The sequence below is a fragment of the Halichoerus grypus genome, chromosome 4, assembly GCF_964656455.1.
Source record: "Halichoerus grypus chromosome 4, mHalGry1.hap1.1, whole genome shotgun sequence".
In the NCBI taxonomy this organism is placed as follows: Eukaryota; Metazoa; Chordata; class Mammalia; order Carnivora; family Phocidae; genus Halichoerus; species Halichoerus grypus.
In genome coordinates this window covers 193,376,426-193,393,273 of record NC_135715.1, presented here as the reverse complement: position 1 = coordinate 193,393,273, position 16,848 = coordinate 193,376,426, and the positions used below count along the sequence as shown (strand labels likewise).

General features: G+C 53.3%; 1 protein-coding gene across 3 annotated transcripts in view; it reads right to left on the bottom strand.

Moving 5' to 3' along the window:
* FARP2 (FERM, ARH/RhoGEF and pleckstrin domain protein 2) overlaps window positions 1–16,848 on the bottom strand; it is a 117,307-nt gene that overhangs the window by 6,071 nt on the left and 94,388 nt on the right. For all 3 annotated transcript variants that reach the window (XM_036081844.2, XM_036081849.2, XM_036081848.2), the window contains exons 15-21: window positions 13,461–13,550; window positions 12,949–13,082; window positions 12,427–12,508; window positions 9,609–9,846; window positions 6,961–7,091; window positions 1,936–2,004; window positions 1,224–1,313 (exon numbers count right to left, since the gene is read on the bottom strand). In XM_036081844.2, coding sequence (XP_035937737.1) covers window positions 1,224–1,313; window positions 1,936–2,004; window positions 6,961–7,091; window positions 9,609–9,846; window positions 12,427–12,508; window positions 12,949–13,082; window positions 13,461–13,550 — 834 coding nt within the window. The remainder of the gene's footprint in view (window positions 1–1,223; window positions 1,314–1,935; window positions 2,005–6,960; window positions 7,092–9,608; window positions 9,847–12,426; window positions 12,509–12,948; window positions 13,083–13,460; window positions 13,551–16,848) is intronic.

Below are 16,848 nucleotides of genomic sequence, written 5' to 3'. Positions count from 1 at the left end.
AATATCAGTTACCTCCGAAGACCGAAGGGCGTGTCGCAGAATGCCCACAGTGTGTATTACTAGGTGGTCCAGTCATGAGTGATTTTTATTTTATATTTTCAGTTTTTTTTCTATGATGAAAGTATCATTTTTAAAAAGTATACTTTAGAACAGATGGGGTGTGCTTCTGGCGATGGCAGACGTGCCATTCAAACAGGCCCCCTTTTTGCTGAGGGTTAAAAAAGCTGAACCAAATGTTACGCCTGCCGAAGGCTCAGGTGCCCAGTGGAAGGAGGGATAGTGCCGAGGACCATGGAGGGCTAAGCACGGAAGGTACCCTTGAAGAAGGCGGTAGAAATTGAGGCAGACTGGCCAAGTGTAACAGAACAGAGTGGGGTCTGACCCCCCACCCGTGGACACCTGGACTGGGGGCTTCCTGTCAAAAACCTGAACTTGGCCTCCTTTCTTTACTGTTCCCAAAGATGGGTTCCAGGCTGAGTGCAGGTCTACACTCAAGGGCAAATGGAGAATGAGTCAATGTGTGTGTAGGAGTTTCTCTGTGACCTTCAAGCAGGGTCTCTGTCAGGCCACGGAAAGCACTGAGCACAAAGGGTAAGGCTGAGGAACTGGGTCACGTGAAAACAAAGGGCTCGTCAGAGACGACACAAAGCGTCCTGTCGAACCTGTGACATGGACGTGTGACAGGTATGTGGCATGGACAGAGGGCTCGCTGTGCAACAGGGTCGTCGATGGCCCAGGCCTGCTACGGCAGCGCACGGGTGGAATGGGACCTGTCCCCCCGGCAGCTCACACAACGCGGAGGGGAGACCCGAGCCCAGCCCCGAACCGCAGCCTTCCTCACTTGTCCGTGGTGCTGTCTTGCCACTTTGAAGGTGTGCGTGTGCACATGCATGTGTGTGAGACAACTAGTTAGGGTGACAGAAAGGGAACACAGTTGCTCTTATAGGAAGAGATAGAAGCACAAGAACAGAGAAAGGCTCTATAGTCTTTAGAATTAGTGGTTCAGGTTTCTCTTTCAGAAGCTGTGTCAGCTCCACCCTCCCAAGCGCCCAACTGGGATCTTTCATTGCGCCTCCTCCTGAAGGCCAGGCTCCCCGGGGGAGGTGGACATGTGAGCCGGGGCCTCGTCCTCAGGGGCTGAGGCAGCAGGCAGGGCCCGTGGAGCACCAGGAACAGTAACCACGGCGGCCTGAGAAGAACCAGCATGGCGCCCGAGCACTCACCAGCATGCCGCGGAGGGGAAGGAGGCCCCGGATCCGGAAGTGGCTGGTGCCCGTCACACCTTTGCTTGTGTACAGCAGCATGTCTGAGAACTGAGACGGGAGGCTTTAAGTGACAAGTTTCAATGTCTAATAGTCATTGGTTTCAGCTCAGGTCGTGATCTCAGGGTCGTGAGATGGAGCCCCACGTCGGCTTCTGTGCTCAGGTTGGAGTCTGCTTCAGTTTCTCTCTCCCTCTGCCCTTCCCCTCCATGCTTTCTCTCTCTCGCTCCAATAAATATTTTTTAAAAAGTTAAATTATTTTGACAAGAGGTAGCTAGTAACCCCGTGAGTCAGCAGGTCTCTTGGGCCAGCGCCCAGCACCCGCCAGCTAGAGGCAGTGGGGAGTTCTGGCTGGTCCATCCCCTCAGCCAGGATGGCTCAGGCTTGAGTCGACTAACTGGCACAAGGAAGGGATCGAGGGTCCCCGCTGGGAGGGCCTCGGCTCTCCATGGCAAAGCCAATGCTCAGCATAACATTCCTGCGGCAACAGGGACTTGGATTTGCTATCTTCTGGCTTTCTGAGGGTCCCGCAGACAGGCGCCCAGAATACCCAGTGAGGATGGCACCTCGCTGGGAGTGTTCTCTGCGGTCCTCACCTGGCTGGCTGACTTGGGGCCGCTCGCCCGGACCACAGCCTTGGCTCCCCTAACAGAACCACACTCATCCCACCTACCAGAAAGAACATCCTCTGCTGCAGGCCCTTCTTGGTGAGCTTGTGAAGGCAGCCCTCGCGGATAAACTCCTGAAAGAGAGAGAGGAGGTCCTTTGGTGCCAGTCCCAGGCCGCTTCCGTGGGTGGTGGGCTGGCGGGGCTGAGGGCCAGGCTGATGTCACTGTTTATGCTTCTCCGAGCCCCTCACAGGCCCTTTGACGGCGCCCCCCTGCCCAGGACCCTCCACGTCTTTCCAACCTCTTCCCTGCTGCCTGCTTGCTGTGGCCATCCACATCAGTCCCCAGACTGTCTGCTGAGCACCTGCAGCGTCTCGCCACAGGCCAGCTATGCTGAGGGCCTTCATGTAAGGCAAACGGTATTGCTCTTGTTGAGGGGAAGCTCCTGGAAGGCTTAGGCACGGAGATCTCTGAGTTCAGCTTTGAGAAACACTGGGCCAGAGCAGCCTGAGGACAGCACACCTGGTTCTCATCAAACGCTGACAGGTAATGAGCGTCAGCTGCCACCCGGGCATTGGCACGTGGAGAGAGGGTTCCCGAAACCACAAGGTTTCCAACCTAAAGTGATGAGACACTGGTGGGGCTGGAGCTCCAGCAGGGGCCACAGAGGGAGAGGAGAAGGTTCTGCCTCTCCCTCCAGGGCCTGATGGTACCGCCGGGACTTGGGGACGCCTCACACGTCCCCACTGGTGCTGGAGTGCCGCCGCCCAGGCCCACACATACACCCCTGAAGGCGCAGATGTCAAAACAGGCCCCTAGGCCCCTCACTGCCCGCGCCACTGGCGGAAAGTGTCTGAAGAATTCTGGTTTGAACAATTTCCAGATATTCTCCTGCCGATCTGTTGGTCCTTTCAGATAAGTAGGAGCACGAGCTTCACACCCTGAGAACTTGCCAGAAGACCCCAGCCCTCAAATGGACTGAGCAGAGGCACAGAGAGGAGAACTTGACAGGAGCCTTGCAGACAAAAGGAGATGAGGATGGCGTGCCCTGGCATGGCGCCAGCAGCACACGATGGGCCGGGCCCGATTCTGAGTGTGATTCTGAGCTCCAGGCTTCTGCGGCTTTGACGTCAGACCCACCTTCCCCACCCTGCTCTTTGGCAGAGGGCGAGTGGGTAGCCCCTGCCTCTTCCTGCAGCCACAAATCCTATTTGCAGGGGTTCCTGCCCTCACAGAGCCAGCTCCACCACCCGACCCCCCAACCCCCAGACCCAAGGACCCAGCTGGGCAGCAGCCCCTTCTCCAGGGGAGCGTGTCCCGGGCCTGTGGGTGCTCTTCCCTCAAACCCCACCCCCGCCACACTGTGGGCCCGCCCTTGGCAGGCCCTGCATTCTGCCTCTTAGGTATTTCCCAGTTCTTCTTACCTTTGATACCTCGTTATCAACTTTCTTCCTAGTTAACAACCCTTGTTCTTAAAGTCGTCTGCTCACATAACTAGTGTGGTTTCTGTCTATGACTGACACACATATTGAACAAGGAGACCGGTAGCCCTGGGTTCGGACTTTTAGAGAGTTCAGCTAAAAACAACAACAATGGCAGCAAGTGTTCGCATACCAACTACTTTGTGCAAGGCACTGGGCCAAGCAGTCCCCTTGTTGCCCCAAGACCCTCTATGTCACAGACGTGAAGCAACCTGCCCAGGCCCCACAGAGAGCCTACCCCGACCCCTCCTCTGTGGCTACTCTCCTTACCCCTCAGTGACAATTCCCAGGGGCCACCATCTGTAACACACTGGGTGGGGCACGACGAGAAACCACCTGTACTGAGAGCCCTACGGACCTCCAGGAGCTCCCAGCCAACAGCTCCACTCAGAGCCCCGTGGTTAAGGACAGAAAGGAAACGGAGCTATCCTGGCACCCAACCAAAGCCCTAACTCCAGGAGATCAGAACCTTCCTGTACATTTTAGTGTAGTTCATTTCTTTGAGTTTGTGACCCCACATTCTCTGTACCTTCTAACAAGGCTAACATGGAAACGACTAACACAGCCACACTCTATTACATGTATGTTTGTGTTGAGACAGGAAACATCCTCATGCAACCCGTAAAATGGGTTTCTTCTGTTGACAGTACTGAGTTCAAAAAGGCATTAGTGACAAAGTAGACAGTGTAGATATGTAGACCCATGGAATAGGATTGAGAGTTCACAATTAAACTTGCACATCTGTGTCTATGGACAGTTCAGCAAATGGCGCTGGATATTCACATGGAAAAAAATGAAGTGGGACCCCTACCTCACACCACACAAAAATGAATTACAAAACCATCAAATCTAAATGTAAGAGCTGAAACACAGGAAGTTTCTAGAAGAAAACATAGAGGTAAATTGTCATACTGTGGACCGGGCAGTGGTGTCTCATCTGTGACAACTAAAGCACAAGCCACCCAAGAGAAAATAGGTAAATTTGACTTCATAAAAATAAAAAAACCTTCTGTGTTGTAAATGATACCATTGAGAAAATGAAGAAACAACCCACAAAATGGGAGGACATATTTGCAAATCCTATTAAGTGTCTGGGGTCCAGAATAGATAAGAAGCTCACAACTTGGGGCGCCTGGGTGGCTCAGTCGGTTAAGCGGCTGCCTTCGGCTCAGGTCATGATCCCAGCATCCTGGGATCGAGCCCCGCATCGGGCTCCCTGCTCAGCAGAGAGCCTGCTTCTCCCTTTCCCTCTGCCTGCCGCTCTGCCTACTTGTGCTATCTCTCTGTCAAATAAATAAATTTTAAAAAATCTTACAAAAAAAAAAAAAGAATCTCACAACTCAACAGCAAAAAGACAACCCAATTAAAACGTAGGCAAAGGATCTGAATAGGCATTTCTCCAAAGAAGGCACACAAGTGGCTAATAAACACAGGACAAGAAACCTGACATTAGCCATCTGAGAAATGGAAATCACACCCACAATGAGACACCATTACATACCACCATGATGGCCAGAATCAAAAAGATAAGATATGGAGAAACCGGATCCCTAACACACTCCGGGTAGGAATGTAAAATTGCCCAGTAACTAGAAAACCGGCAGCTTCTCAAAATGTGAAACACAGTTACCATGTGACCCAGCAGCTCCACTCCTAGGTATCTACCCCGGAGAACTGAAAGCACATGGTCACACAAGGCCCTGTGCACAAATGCTCACAGCGGCATTATTCCCAATCGCCACGAAAGGGAAGCAACCTGAGAGTACAGCAGATGAGCGGACAAACAGAATGTGGTGCGTGCAGACACTGGAACTGATGCAGTCGCTGAAAGGAGGTGCTGACCTACTAAAGCAAGAACCTGGGAGACAGGAGGCTCAGCGAAAGAAGCTAGACACAAAAGGCCACAGAGTGAGTCCATTTATAGGAAATGTCCAGGAGAGGCAAAGCCACCAAGAGTGGATGAGTAGCTGCCATAGATTGGGGAGGGGGTGGGGAGTGACCTAACAGGTACAGCTTTTCTTGTTGGGGGGATGAAAATGTCCTGGAATTACTGGTGACGATGGCACAATCTTGTGGATATACTAAAGATCACTGGACTGCACAGTGGATTCTGTGGTACATGCAATGAAATGAAAAAGAACAAGGCTGGAGGCATCACAACCCCAGGGTTTAAGGTATACTACAAAGCTGTAGTCATCAAAACAGTATGGTACTGGCCCAAAAACAGACACAGAGATCAACGGAACACAACGGAAAAACCCAGAAATAAACCCACTATTAATACGGTCAATTAATTTTTGACAATGGAAGCAAGAATATGCAATGGGGAAAAGATGGTCTCTTCAACAAATGGTGCTGGGAAAACTGGACAGCAACATGCAAAAGAATGAAACTGGACCACTTTCTCACACCATACAGGAAAATAAATTCAATATGTATTAAAGACCTAAATGTGAGACCTGAAACCATAAAAATCCTAGAAGATAATGCAGGCTGTAACTTCTCTGACGTCAGCCTTAGCAACAGTTTTCTAGATACCTCTCTTGAGGTAAGGGAAACAGAAGCAAAAATAAACTATTGGGACTTCATCAAAATAAGTTTTTGCACAGCAGAGGAAACAATCAACAAAACACAAAAGTAACCTACTGAATGGGAGAAAGTATTTGCAAATGACATATCTGATAAAGGGTTAATATCCAAAATACACAAAGAACTTACACAACTTAACACCACAAAACGAAATAATCCAATTAAAAATGGCCAGAGGACATGAACAGACATTTCTCCAAAGAAAACCTACAGATGGCCAACAAAAACATGAAAAGATGCTCAACATCACTCATCATCAGGGAAATTCAAATGGAAACCACAACAAGATATCATGTCACACCTGTTAGGACGACTTTAAAACACAAGAAACAACGTGCTGGCGAGGTTGGAGGAATGCAAACTGGTGCAGCCGCTCTGGAAAACAGTATGGAGGGTCCTCAAAAAGTTAAAATAGAATTACCACATGATCCAGTGATCACACTATTGGGTATTTACCCAAAGAAAAAGAAAACACTAATCTGAAAAGATATATGCACCCCTATGTTAATTGCAGCCTTATTTACAATAGCAAAGACATGGAAGCAGCCCAAGTGTTCATTGACAGATGAATCGATAAGGAAGGTGTGGTGTATGTACAATGGAATATTATCCAGCCATAAAAAAAGAATGAAATCTTGCTATTTGCATCAACATGGATGGATCTAGAGAGTATGATACCAAGTGAAATATGCCAGCCAGAGAAAGACAAATACCATATGATTTCACTCTTTGTGGAATTTAAGAAACAAAACAAATGAACAAAGGAAAAAAAGAGGCAAACCAAGAAACAGACCCTGAACTATAGAGAACACACCGATGGTTACCAGAGGGGAGGCGGGTGGGGGGGATGGGTGAAACAGGTGACGGCGATTAGAGCACACTCAGTGTGACGAGCACTGAGTCATGTACAGTACTGTTGAACCGCTAGATTTTACACCTGAAACTCAGAGAACACTGTATTTAAAAACAAAACAAAACAATGAAGTGACCATCTCAAAAACCTTTCTCAAAGTCACTCACCCTGCCGGGAGTGATGAGATTCTCTACGCCAACCAAGTCGCGCTGCAGCTCTGTGAGTTTCTGGAGGTTTTCCAGCCGAGCGAGGCTGTGCTGGAGTGTGGAGGTCACCTCTGTGATGGCCTGCAGGGCATCTGTGGGGAAAGACCCCTCAGTACAGGTGCCCAGGCAGGTGGGCACGGATGGAACCCCCCCACTCACCCCTTTGGGACAGGAACTCGCATTTTAAAAGGCAGGTTTAATTCAAGGAACGTTCTACTCCCAACTCCTCACAGGACTGCCACCCTTGGTTTTCAGCTGCCGGTGCAGCAAGTGGGGGTCCCCGCAGTTGACCCGAAACTTGGACTTATTCAGCCCAAATGGTGGACTAGCTGACACTCAAGCTCGGTAAAAAGAGAAGAGTCTTTGTGAAGAACTCATGTTCTGGGCGCAGCAGTATTTGTTCTTTTGGGAGAATTGCCGACTGTAGTTTAGAGGCTAAATAATTTGCATCTTTAAAACATTTGTACTTTTCTCCTCGAATGGAGGAACAGGTGCTGATCTTACAGTTCCAGTACAGATGTGAAGGTTTCTAATCAGAAAGGGAAACTCATGCAGACAGAACACAGAAGCAGACATGGAGGGTGGTCTGTGCGGTCCTGACCAGGCCACACTGGGATCAGCTGCTTAGCCGGAGCACAGTGACCACATCAGAGAACCTGCTGTCTTCCGGCCAGGACCCCTACTGACACCCTGGCCACAGTGCCTGGTGGTCCCAAGAGGCGCAGCAGGAAACGTCTGCCCCCTTGGCTCCGCCCCTGCAAGTTGGTTGCTCCCAGTGGGGTGAGGACACCTGCCTCACGGTTTTAAGAGGAGAAAGATAAGAAAGCACATGCTTTGGCGAGTTATTCCTCCATAAAGTGGACCACCGTAAGAGCCGCAGGGATGCTCCCACAGGGCTGACACCCAGGGTCAGCTCTGTAAACACTCCTGAGCTCCTGCCCCATCTGGCCTTACTGTCCTTCAGGGCCCCACTCAAGTCTGGACACGAGGTCAGGCGGAGACTCGCTTTGCTCTGCTCATCGATGACACTGCGGGCTGCCTAGCCCGTGTCTGCCTCAGACGGCACCCCGCACCACTCAGCCACCGCATGTGCGTGGAGCGCGGGGCCGGAAGCTCGGTTGCCACATGGGCTCGCGCTGCCCCTGCCCTGGCACTGGAAGCTGCTGGAATCTGGGGATGCACTTCTGACCTGATGCCAGACTGATGTGCCCAGGCCCACCTGCGCCTGGGTCTCCACAGATCCATCGTCCTGTTGAAGGATCATCAACACGCTTGGCGCCTGGCCCGCGCCAGGCACTGCCCTTGGGAAACACTGAACTAAGGATAAAACAACGATGCAAAGCCACCTTCTCAAACCTCAACCTAAAGGTACCCCCTTTTGCCCAGTAGGTTCAAACTCAAGCTTTCCCTGAGGCCTATGGGTAGGGGAGCAGGTGGGAAGGGGCCCCCATCGGTGGCTTTCCCAGGGCTCGGAGGCAGCCAGGCTCTGCAGCAAACCCGTCTAGGCTGTTGGGTTATCAACCGTCTGTTGTGTTCACAGTTCACACAGCACGTTCAGAAATGCAACCTTGTTGGGGTCTTGCATCAGCCTACAGGCTGGGTCCTACTAAGGAGGAACCCCCCAGTGGCAAGTGGGCCCAGCCTTCTCCGCTCGCACTGGCGCCCCCCCCCCCCCCGCCCCCGCGCCTCCCATCAGCCCGTAGCACCCACCCCGCCGCCAGCGGGAGCTTTATAAATGCGCCGCACTTCAGATTTCCCTTAAAATGGCTCAAAGCATTTCTGACAATTTTATCCTTTCTCTTAGCAAACAGAAAACACTTGCTTTTAGAATGATGAGAAAGGAAGATGTCATATGACCCATCAGAAAGCATCTTATTTCTCCCCTTTAGGACTAGGGGAGACCAGCTAGAAGGAAAAGCTAAGTCATCTTTCATCTTTTAATGACAGTGGTAGACTTACTTGTAAAAACCTCCGGCACTAGATGTACACAACTAGAAATCCTCTGGAGGTTTAAAAGGTCAGGGTTTATTCCTTTGTCTCTTTAACACAAAAAATGACCAAGTCCATCTAGATCAGAACCTTCTAACAGGCCATCGTGACCCAAACGGTTGTTTTAGAGCCAAGGCTTTGAGGACAGAAACGCCCACGGTGGCAGGTCACTCTGAGAGCTGCTCTCCACCCCCAGTGCACTGGGTGGGTGGGTGGGGGGACAAGGGGGTGCTGTGGAGGGGCCCCTCGGAGCAGAAGGCCACTCCCTGTGCCCTTCCAAGGCGATCAGAGTCCTTCCCCCCACTTCAGATGTGCAGCAGAGAGGGGCCCTGCCCCGGAGTGGAAGAGCCAAAGGACAGGCACAGACCCGCTCCCTCCACCAGCTGGACGGGAGGGGAGGGCCGAGGCCAGCGCTGACCACCGTGGTACTGGGCCCTTCTGGGGTGAGGCCTCGCACCCTGTACTTCCCACGTAAGGAAGCCAACCTTCAGGTCCTACCTGGTAGCCCTGTGGGCCCCGGCACCGAGGCCACGCTGGCTGCCAGCACTTGGCGCCCCCCTGGCTCCTAACCACGAGGCCAGGGCAGCCCCGGGGGGCCGGGGTCCAGCTCCCACACTCACCGCGGCAGTCGGCGTAGTCAGGGTGCGCAGGCGCGTAGCGCCCACACAGCCGGCCCAGCAGCAGCCGATAGTGCACCAGCCGCTGGATGGGCTTCAGCAGGAAGGAGTTAAGGGGCAAGTAGCAGACTTTCTGGAGCTCAAACTCTTTGTACACTGCCTCTAGCTTCTTAAAGCGTCTGGTGGCCTTCTCCAGTTCTGTCAGGACTTCATCATGCCTTTGGAAGTAGCTGGTAAACTCCTGTGGAGGCACAAGGGGGGGCGCTTTAGGACAGGAGACGTGGGAGAGGGGGGTCGGCCGGCACGCAGCTGGGCAGCCTTCCCAGCGTGGATGTCACACGCTAGCCGGAGTCCCAGCGGGGCCGGACAGCAAAGAACGGCCCAGCAGGTGTGGGCCGGGAGGGCGGGGCTCACGCACAGCCAGGGACCGCCGCACGTGCCTGACAGACGGAGGGCTGAGGTTGAGAGGGCTGGAAACTGCCTCACAGGCGCCGGTGAGCGGTGCTCGGTGGGGAGTGACCAGATCCTGCTCTGGCTCTGCCCTCGGCCCTTGCAGAGGCTGCACGTCCCCACCTCCACGCAGAGCAGAGCGGCTGTTGGGCCCAGTCACCGGGGAGGGAGTCGTCAGGCCCAGCGTTTGTACAGCACACATCCAAGAACACGCGCGCATGGATTCTGAGTCTTACACAGATACGAAACCCAACCAATCCCTCCTTACCTCCTGGAAGGTTTTAATATGAAATCAATTTGTTTTACTAGTATTACTTTTTTTTTTTTTTTTTTTTTTTTTAAAGATTTTATTTATTTATTTGAGAGAGAGAGAATGAGAGACAGAGAGCATGAGAGAGGGGAGGGTCAGAGGGAGAAGCAGACTCCCTGCTGAGCAGGGAGCCCGATGCGGGACTCGATCCCGGGACTCCAGGATCATGACCTGAGCCGAAGGCAGTCGCTTAACCAACTGAGCCACCCAGGCGCCCCTGTTTTACTAGTATTACTAAACGTAACGTCTGTGGTATGATATCCTCAAAGAGGTTTGTGTGAATTTTGATTTTAAATTTGTGCAAGTGCTTTTGGAATAAATAGAAATGACTAATTTACCACCTGGCTGAGAAAACCAAAAAAAGTCTCAGGTTAAGAAAGGGGGCCCTGAGCAGGGCTATCTGAAGACACAACTGAGTGATCTTGTGGGTCCTTCGGGTTTCTAGGAATGGAATGGGGCCTATGAGTAAGTCAGGAGTCTGGCTGGATTGGGTAGAAAGTGCAACAGGCCTCGGCTGGGGGTGGGAGCCAGTCTGGTGAGTGGCCATGAGGGCTTGGGAACCCAGAGAAGTGCGAGTGGGGTTGAGTCTCTGGGCAGGATGCCGCAGGGCTGCCCCAGGATGAACACACAGGTGGGGCAGGCCTGTTCCAGGTCTGTTTAGCCAGAGTAAGACCCCTGAACAGTGAAATCACAGCTGGCCCCATTGTTTTCAACACCTGTGACAACTAGTCCTAATGAGAGGACATCTTGCTTCTGCCACGTCGCTGACATTCTGTTTGTACTTTCCTTGGCACTTTACCTGAGGGAGCCCTATCACCTCTGAGGAAAAAAACCTGAATTATGAGGCAGCAGGTATGTGGACAGAGACCCCAACGCCAGCCTAGACAGGCTCTGCACATCCCACTGCAGGCTGGTGAGCTCAGCAAGGGGGGCAACAAGTGCATGCGGACTGGTAAGGCGGGGGCTGACGTCCCACTGTGGATCACAGGTCAGCAGTCAGCCCGTAGCACCTTCAACCTCTCATGCTGTCCTGAGGGGGAGGTTCGACTGAGGGGACTCTGTCCTGACAGTCTGCAGTCTTAATGGAAATGCAGTCCTGAGGAAAAAGCTGTCCTGATGGGAACAGACACCTGAGGGGAACGCTGAGCTGACGGGAGTGCTGTCGCTGGGGGAATGCTGTTGGGATGGGGATCCTGTTCTAAGGAGAAAACTGCTCTGAGGGGAACGCTGTCCTCAGGGGGACCTTGTCCTGAGGGGGACACTGTCCTGAGGAGAAAACTGCTCTAAGGGGAATGTTGACCTGGAGGGGACAGTGTCCTGTGGGGAATGCTGTCCTGTGGGGGACACTGACCTGGGGAGAAAACTGCTCTGAGGGGAATGCTGTCCTGAGGGGAATGATGTCCTGGGAAGAAAACTGCTGAGGGTAATGTTGTCCTGAAGGGAATGCACTCCTGAGGGGGATGCAGTCCTGAGGGGAATGTTGTCCTGGGGAGAAAACTGCTCTGAGGGGAACACTGTCCTGAGGGGGATGCTGCCCTGAAGAGAAAACTACTCTGAGGGGAATGTTGTCCTGAAGGGAACGCACTCCTGAGGGGGATGCAGTCCTGAGGGGAATGCTGTCCTGGGGAGAAAACTGCTCTGAGAGGAACGCTGTCCTGGGGGGGATGCTGTCCTGAGGGAATGCTGTCACGGGGTGGATGCTGTCTTGAGGAGAAAACTGCTCTGAGGGGAACGTTGTCCTGAAGGGAATGCAGTCCTGAGGGGGATGCTGTCCTGAGGGGAATGCTGTCCTGGGGAGAAAACTGCTCTGAGGGGAACGCTGTCCTGAGGGGGATGCAGTCCTGAGGGGAATGCTGTCCTGGGGAGAAAACTGCTCTGAGGGGAACGCTGTCCTGAAGGGAATGCTGTCCTGAGGGGAACAGTGTCCTGAGAAGAAAACTGTTTTGAGGGGAATGCTGTCCTGGGGGCGATACTGTCCTGAGGGGAAAGCTGTCCTGGGGACAACACTGAGGTTGCACTGTCAGTTGCTAGGGGTGGAGTCATCATACCAACCCACGCTACCTTTAACTGATGCATGTTCCTGAGCAGGATGTCCCCGATTCGTTGATGACCGCCTGTGGCACGGGTGCTGGAAGACCCTTCCCTGGAGCAGAAATGGACAAATATGGTCAAAACGTTGTTAAAGCTTGTGCGCTGTATGTTGATGGGTGCTTGTGTGACTGGCTGTCCTAGTCATAAGCAGAATGGCAATGAGATGCTTGAGGTGGAAGGCCCACATTTGATAGAAATGATGATAATATTTTGACCATTCTCTAGAAGATGGTAATCGGTCAAAAAAAAAAGGGGGGGGGTCATCTACTTTTAACTTACTTCTTTCATTTTCTCTTCTGGAATAGGATGAATAAAAGTGGCTGTTACAGGTTTACTCCTCCCACAAGTTTAAAAAATATACTTCAATGAAACAATGGTTCTTGTGAATTAGTTTCTGAAGCTGGGAAGTTCCTGAGAACAGGGATAGTGACAGGGTAGAGCTGCCCACATGGAGGTCCAGTGTAGGGGACGCCCGTGCGTGCAGGGTGTTACCAGAGTGTCAGCCTCTGCTCCACCTCACGCAGGAAGCCTCTGTGGAACTCATAGATGGGGTCTATGTTGGAGAAGAGCAGGGTCATCAGGTCTGCAGGCATGGCATCCTCCTTGACCACAGCACTGCGGAACCACTGCAGGAAGAGTCAGGGTGACCGAGGGACCTCGCCCCTGAAAGTCTGTAGCCATAGGACACCCAGCACTGACCCCAGAGTCCCCACTGGGACAGCTCACTCAGTGCTACAGCTATCCTCTCGGCTGACCACCCGTTTTCACCACAGAAGAAAACAATTTTGGGGGGAAAGCTTCAAATGGATACTTCTAGTTTTACAAAAAAACTGGATGAAATATTCTTATCTTAGATACGCTTTAAGGCAAATATATTTAACAGACCATAAACATGTACGTCTCATGATGGCCAAGAGCTCCTTCTCAGGAGGGATCCTCTAGCTCTGGTTTAGATTTACGAAGTATTAAAGAAGACAAAGTAATAAAGGACTTAGGTTTCATACCACAGTGAGAACTTCTAAATCCTTCAGGTATGTTCGTTCTGTAGCGAGAATCTCCTTCGCTATGAAATAGGCCTCATCTGCTGTCGTACTCTGCAAGAAGCATAGACCGTATGAGCGTGCGTCCGTCACGTCCGTCACTGATGTTCACAACACTCACTTTCTTCTGCTCTAGTTCACATCATCATGCACTTTTCATCCATAATTCCTGAAGGGATTTCCTTCTGAGTAAAAATATAAACCCAGTTGGATCTCCCTCACATGTTTTTCTCATTTTGTTATTCCTTTTTTTTTTTTTTTTTTTTAAGATTGTATTCATTTTGAGAGAGAGAGAGAGCGCACAGGCACAAGAGGCGGGGAGGGGGTGAGGAAGAGGGAGAGGGAGAAGCAGACTCCCCGCTGAGCAGGGAGCCGACATGGGGCTCAATCCCAGGACTCTGAGATCTTGACCTGAGCCGAAGGCAGACGCTTAACCATCTGAGCCACCCAGGCGCCCCTATGTTATTCTTTCTGAGGAAAAAATTCACTGTTCAAACATCAACATCTATTATTGAAGCTTATTACTGGTTTTGTGATGAAATTATTGTTCTGATATCACCGGCAGGGGTGTAGCTGGTTAACACACAGATACACGTGTATGTATACATGCATATATGTGACTATAAACGATTAAGTCTAACGTCCAAAGGTCATTAAAACTGCCAAAAGCCGTACATTCTAACTGTGCCCTATGTTAGAGCACTGGGCTGGCTAACACACTTTGATTGTGTGGCCAGAGATGGCCCAGCCCCAGGAATTCTTAACTCTCCGTCGGGGCCTCTGCCTGATGTTCAGATGCCGGCAGCCAAGTCAAGAAGAGAAAGGGCTGCACTGGGCCCCCCGGCACCTGGGCCCTACCACTCCCAGCTCTTGGCATTCCAGCAGTGGACAGGCCTCATGCTGCACCTGGGCAGGCCTGTGTCTTGGCCCCGCAGGGCCCTTCCACATCCTGAGCACCTCAGGGAGCTGCCTCTGTCAAGGTCCAGCTCCAAGGCCCCTCCTCCGTCCTTTTGCACCTGGCCTGTTCTATCCGCGCATGCTCCGCTGAGGCTCCTCCACCAGGCTGAGGACCTTAGGGCTGCCTGTCCCTGAGGCCACCATGCAAACATCCACAGAGCATGTGCCAGCCCCAAATAGACACCTGCGACATGCCCAGGAATAGAGGTCCCTGCCCTGCAGCTGACAGTTATGGAAGTAAAAGCAGAAGGGGTTGGGGTGGAGGCCCAGAGGCGCGGGGTAGCCACAGCATCTAGCAGAGGAGACAGGGCGGCCCGGTAGTGGGAGACAGGCTGCAGATCAAGGATGAGGGGAGGAGCAAGAGATAAGTGAGCTGGTTACTGGTGGGAAAGGTAGGGTGGTCCTCTGGGGTGGATCAGAGCACATCCATGTGCGCTGGGTCCCCAGGACGAGGCTGGCTGCAGCACTGAGAGCAGCACGAGCGGCTGGGGTTCAGCAGAAGGCCTCTGCACCATCCAGGCTCCGCAGCCGGGGAGGGGACAGCAGGACCCCAAACACAGTGTCAAGGTCAAGTTCTGGTGTGGGTGGCGGTCCGAAGGCAAGGGTGGACTGTGTTTTGGGGCCCAAACCAAGGGAAAAAGCTGCTGTCCCCAAGGTAACAGGTTTGGGGAGGAAGGTCAGGGGTCAGGTTTGCACGAGTCTGGGATGGTCTTTCGATGCCAGCTAGAAGCTGACAGGGGAGGCTGGGCTGGAGGCTGGTATTTGGGGGCCCGCCTCTTCCCTGTGTCCCCTGCCCCCAGGTGAAGTGTACCAGAGGTTGCAGTGTTCTCGCAGTGATGACACAGGCATGGTCCTGGAGACTACAGCTATGGCCATGTCCCGTCCATCCCACCAGGAATATTCCACGTGACCCACTCTTCCCAAATAATCAATAGCCGCTCTGTCCTAGCAGCCAGGCCTGCTCTGTGGTCTCATGAGGCTGGGGTCCCAATAGCATCTTGGAGTGTCCACCCCTGATCCCTGGAGCTCCAGTCCCTCTCCCTGCAGAGCGGCAACCTTCATGCTCTCCAATTCTTTCTATTTAGGCTTTTACTATTAAAACATGACTCTTTCAAATCCTAATTCAGTCAAATCTCTTTAAAATGTCACATCTCTACTGGAGCTTGATGTTCCCAGCAAGCTCTCTGGGGTCAGAGCCGGCCCCAAGAGGCCCACATTCATGGTCTGGAGGCTCTGGGCCCCCATGCAGCCAAGTGTCCCTGATTTGCGCATCAGGGCACACTGCTGGCCTGGGGCTCTGGGCGGGGCATCCATGCCGGCAAGCCGGCTTCCTAACTGCAGTCCCCTCTGCATGGGGTCCCAAGCAGCGCCTCAGCCCTTAGTGTATCCTGCAGAAACAGGGTCACCCTGAGGTTCTAGACCCACTCCTCTCCTGTGGGGGGTGAGATGCCCAGAGGGAAACATTCAGACACAGCCATGGCAGCGTCACTGATGAGCTCACAATCACGTCCCAGGGGCCACCGGTCAGTGACAGGAGACACAAGAAGTGCGGTGGTCAGGAGCGCTCATGGACGGCCTGTGTATCCATGGCTGGTCTGCTGGTTTCCAGTGCAGAGAAAACCTCTTAGAGAACCTCCCAGGAGAGCAGAAGCCCAACTGCTGTTCCCTGGGAGCCACAGGGCGGGCCAGCCGGGCGGCAGGTCAGTGGTGCTGGGCCGGCACCAGCCAGGGAGCAGAGCGTACTTTCCCCGGAAGGCAGCCCGAGAGCCCTGGGCAGGCGGCACCTCCACCTTCAGACCTTCCGAATACCGTTGGCCCTCATTGATTTCTATCGGAAATCAGGGGGAGAAGCAGCATGTTACGTGGGACACACTGGTGAGGCGGGACACCAGGAAACAAACGGGCACAGGAGCTCCCGACTAGGGGTCGGCACACAGCCGAGTAACCAGACGCAGGCTCAGCAGGCCCACAGCGCTGCGCTCCCCGAGCTGCGGGGAGTCCTTGTGCGCCCGCGGCCCGGCTTGCAGCCAGCACGGAGCGCAGCCGGCTCACCGGCCTTGAAGCCCGCGGGTCTCGGCGCTGGCTTGTGGGCTGCGTGGGGCAGTGCTGGGGCAAAGGCCGCCCCGGCCGTCTGGGAGCCCGCCTGCTCCCACCACTGCCTTTGCTGTGCGGCCCCAGGCGGGCAGGCAGGCGGCACGAGGGGCTGGAAATCATGAGGCAGCGCTGTCGGCGAGAGGGAGGCAGGGGGAGCTTTGGGGGGGGGGGCGGCGAGCCTGGGATCCCCGTGCGCCGGGCCCAGCCACGGCTCGGTGAGGTGCCTTGGTGCGGCCCCTAGGCTCCTGCTCTGAGGCCTGGTCTGGATGTGAATGCTGCGGCCATCCACCATGACCCTGGT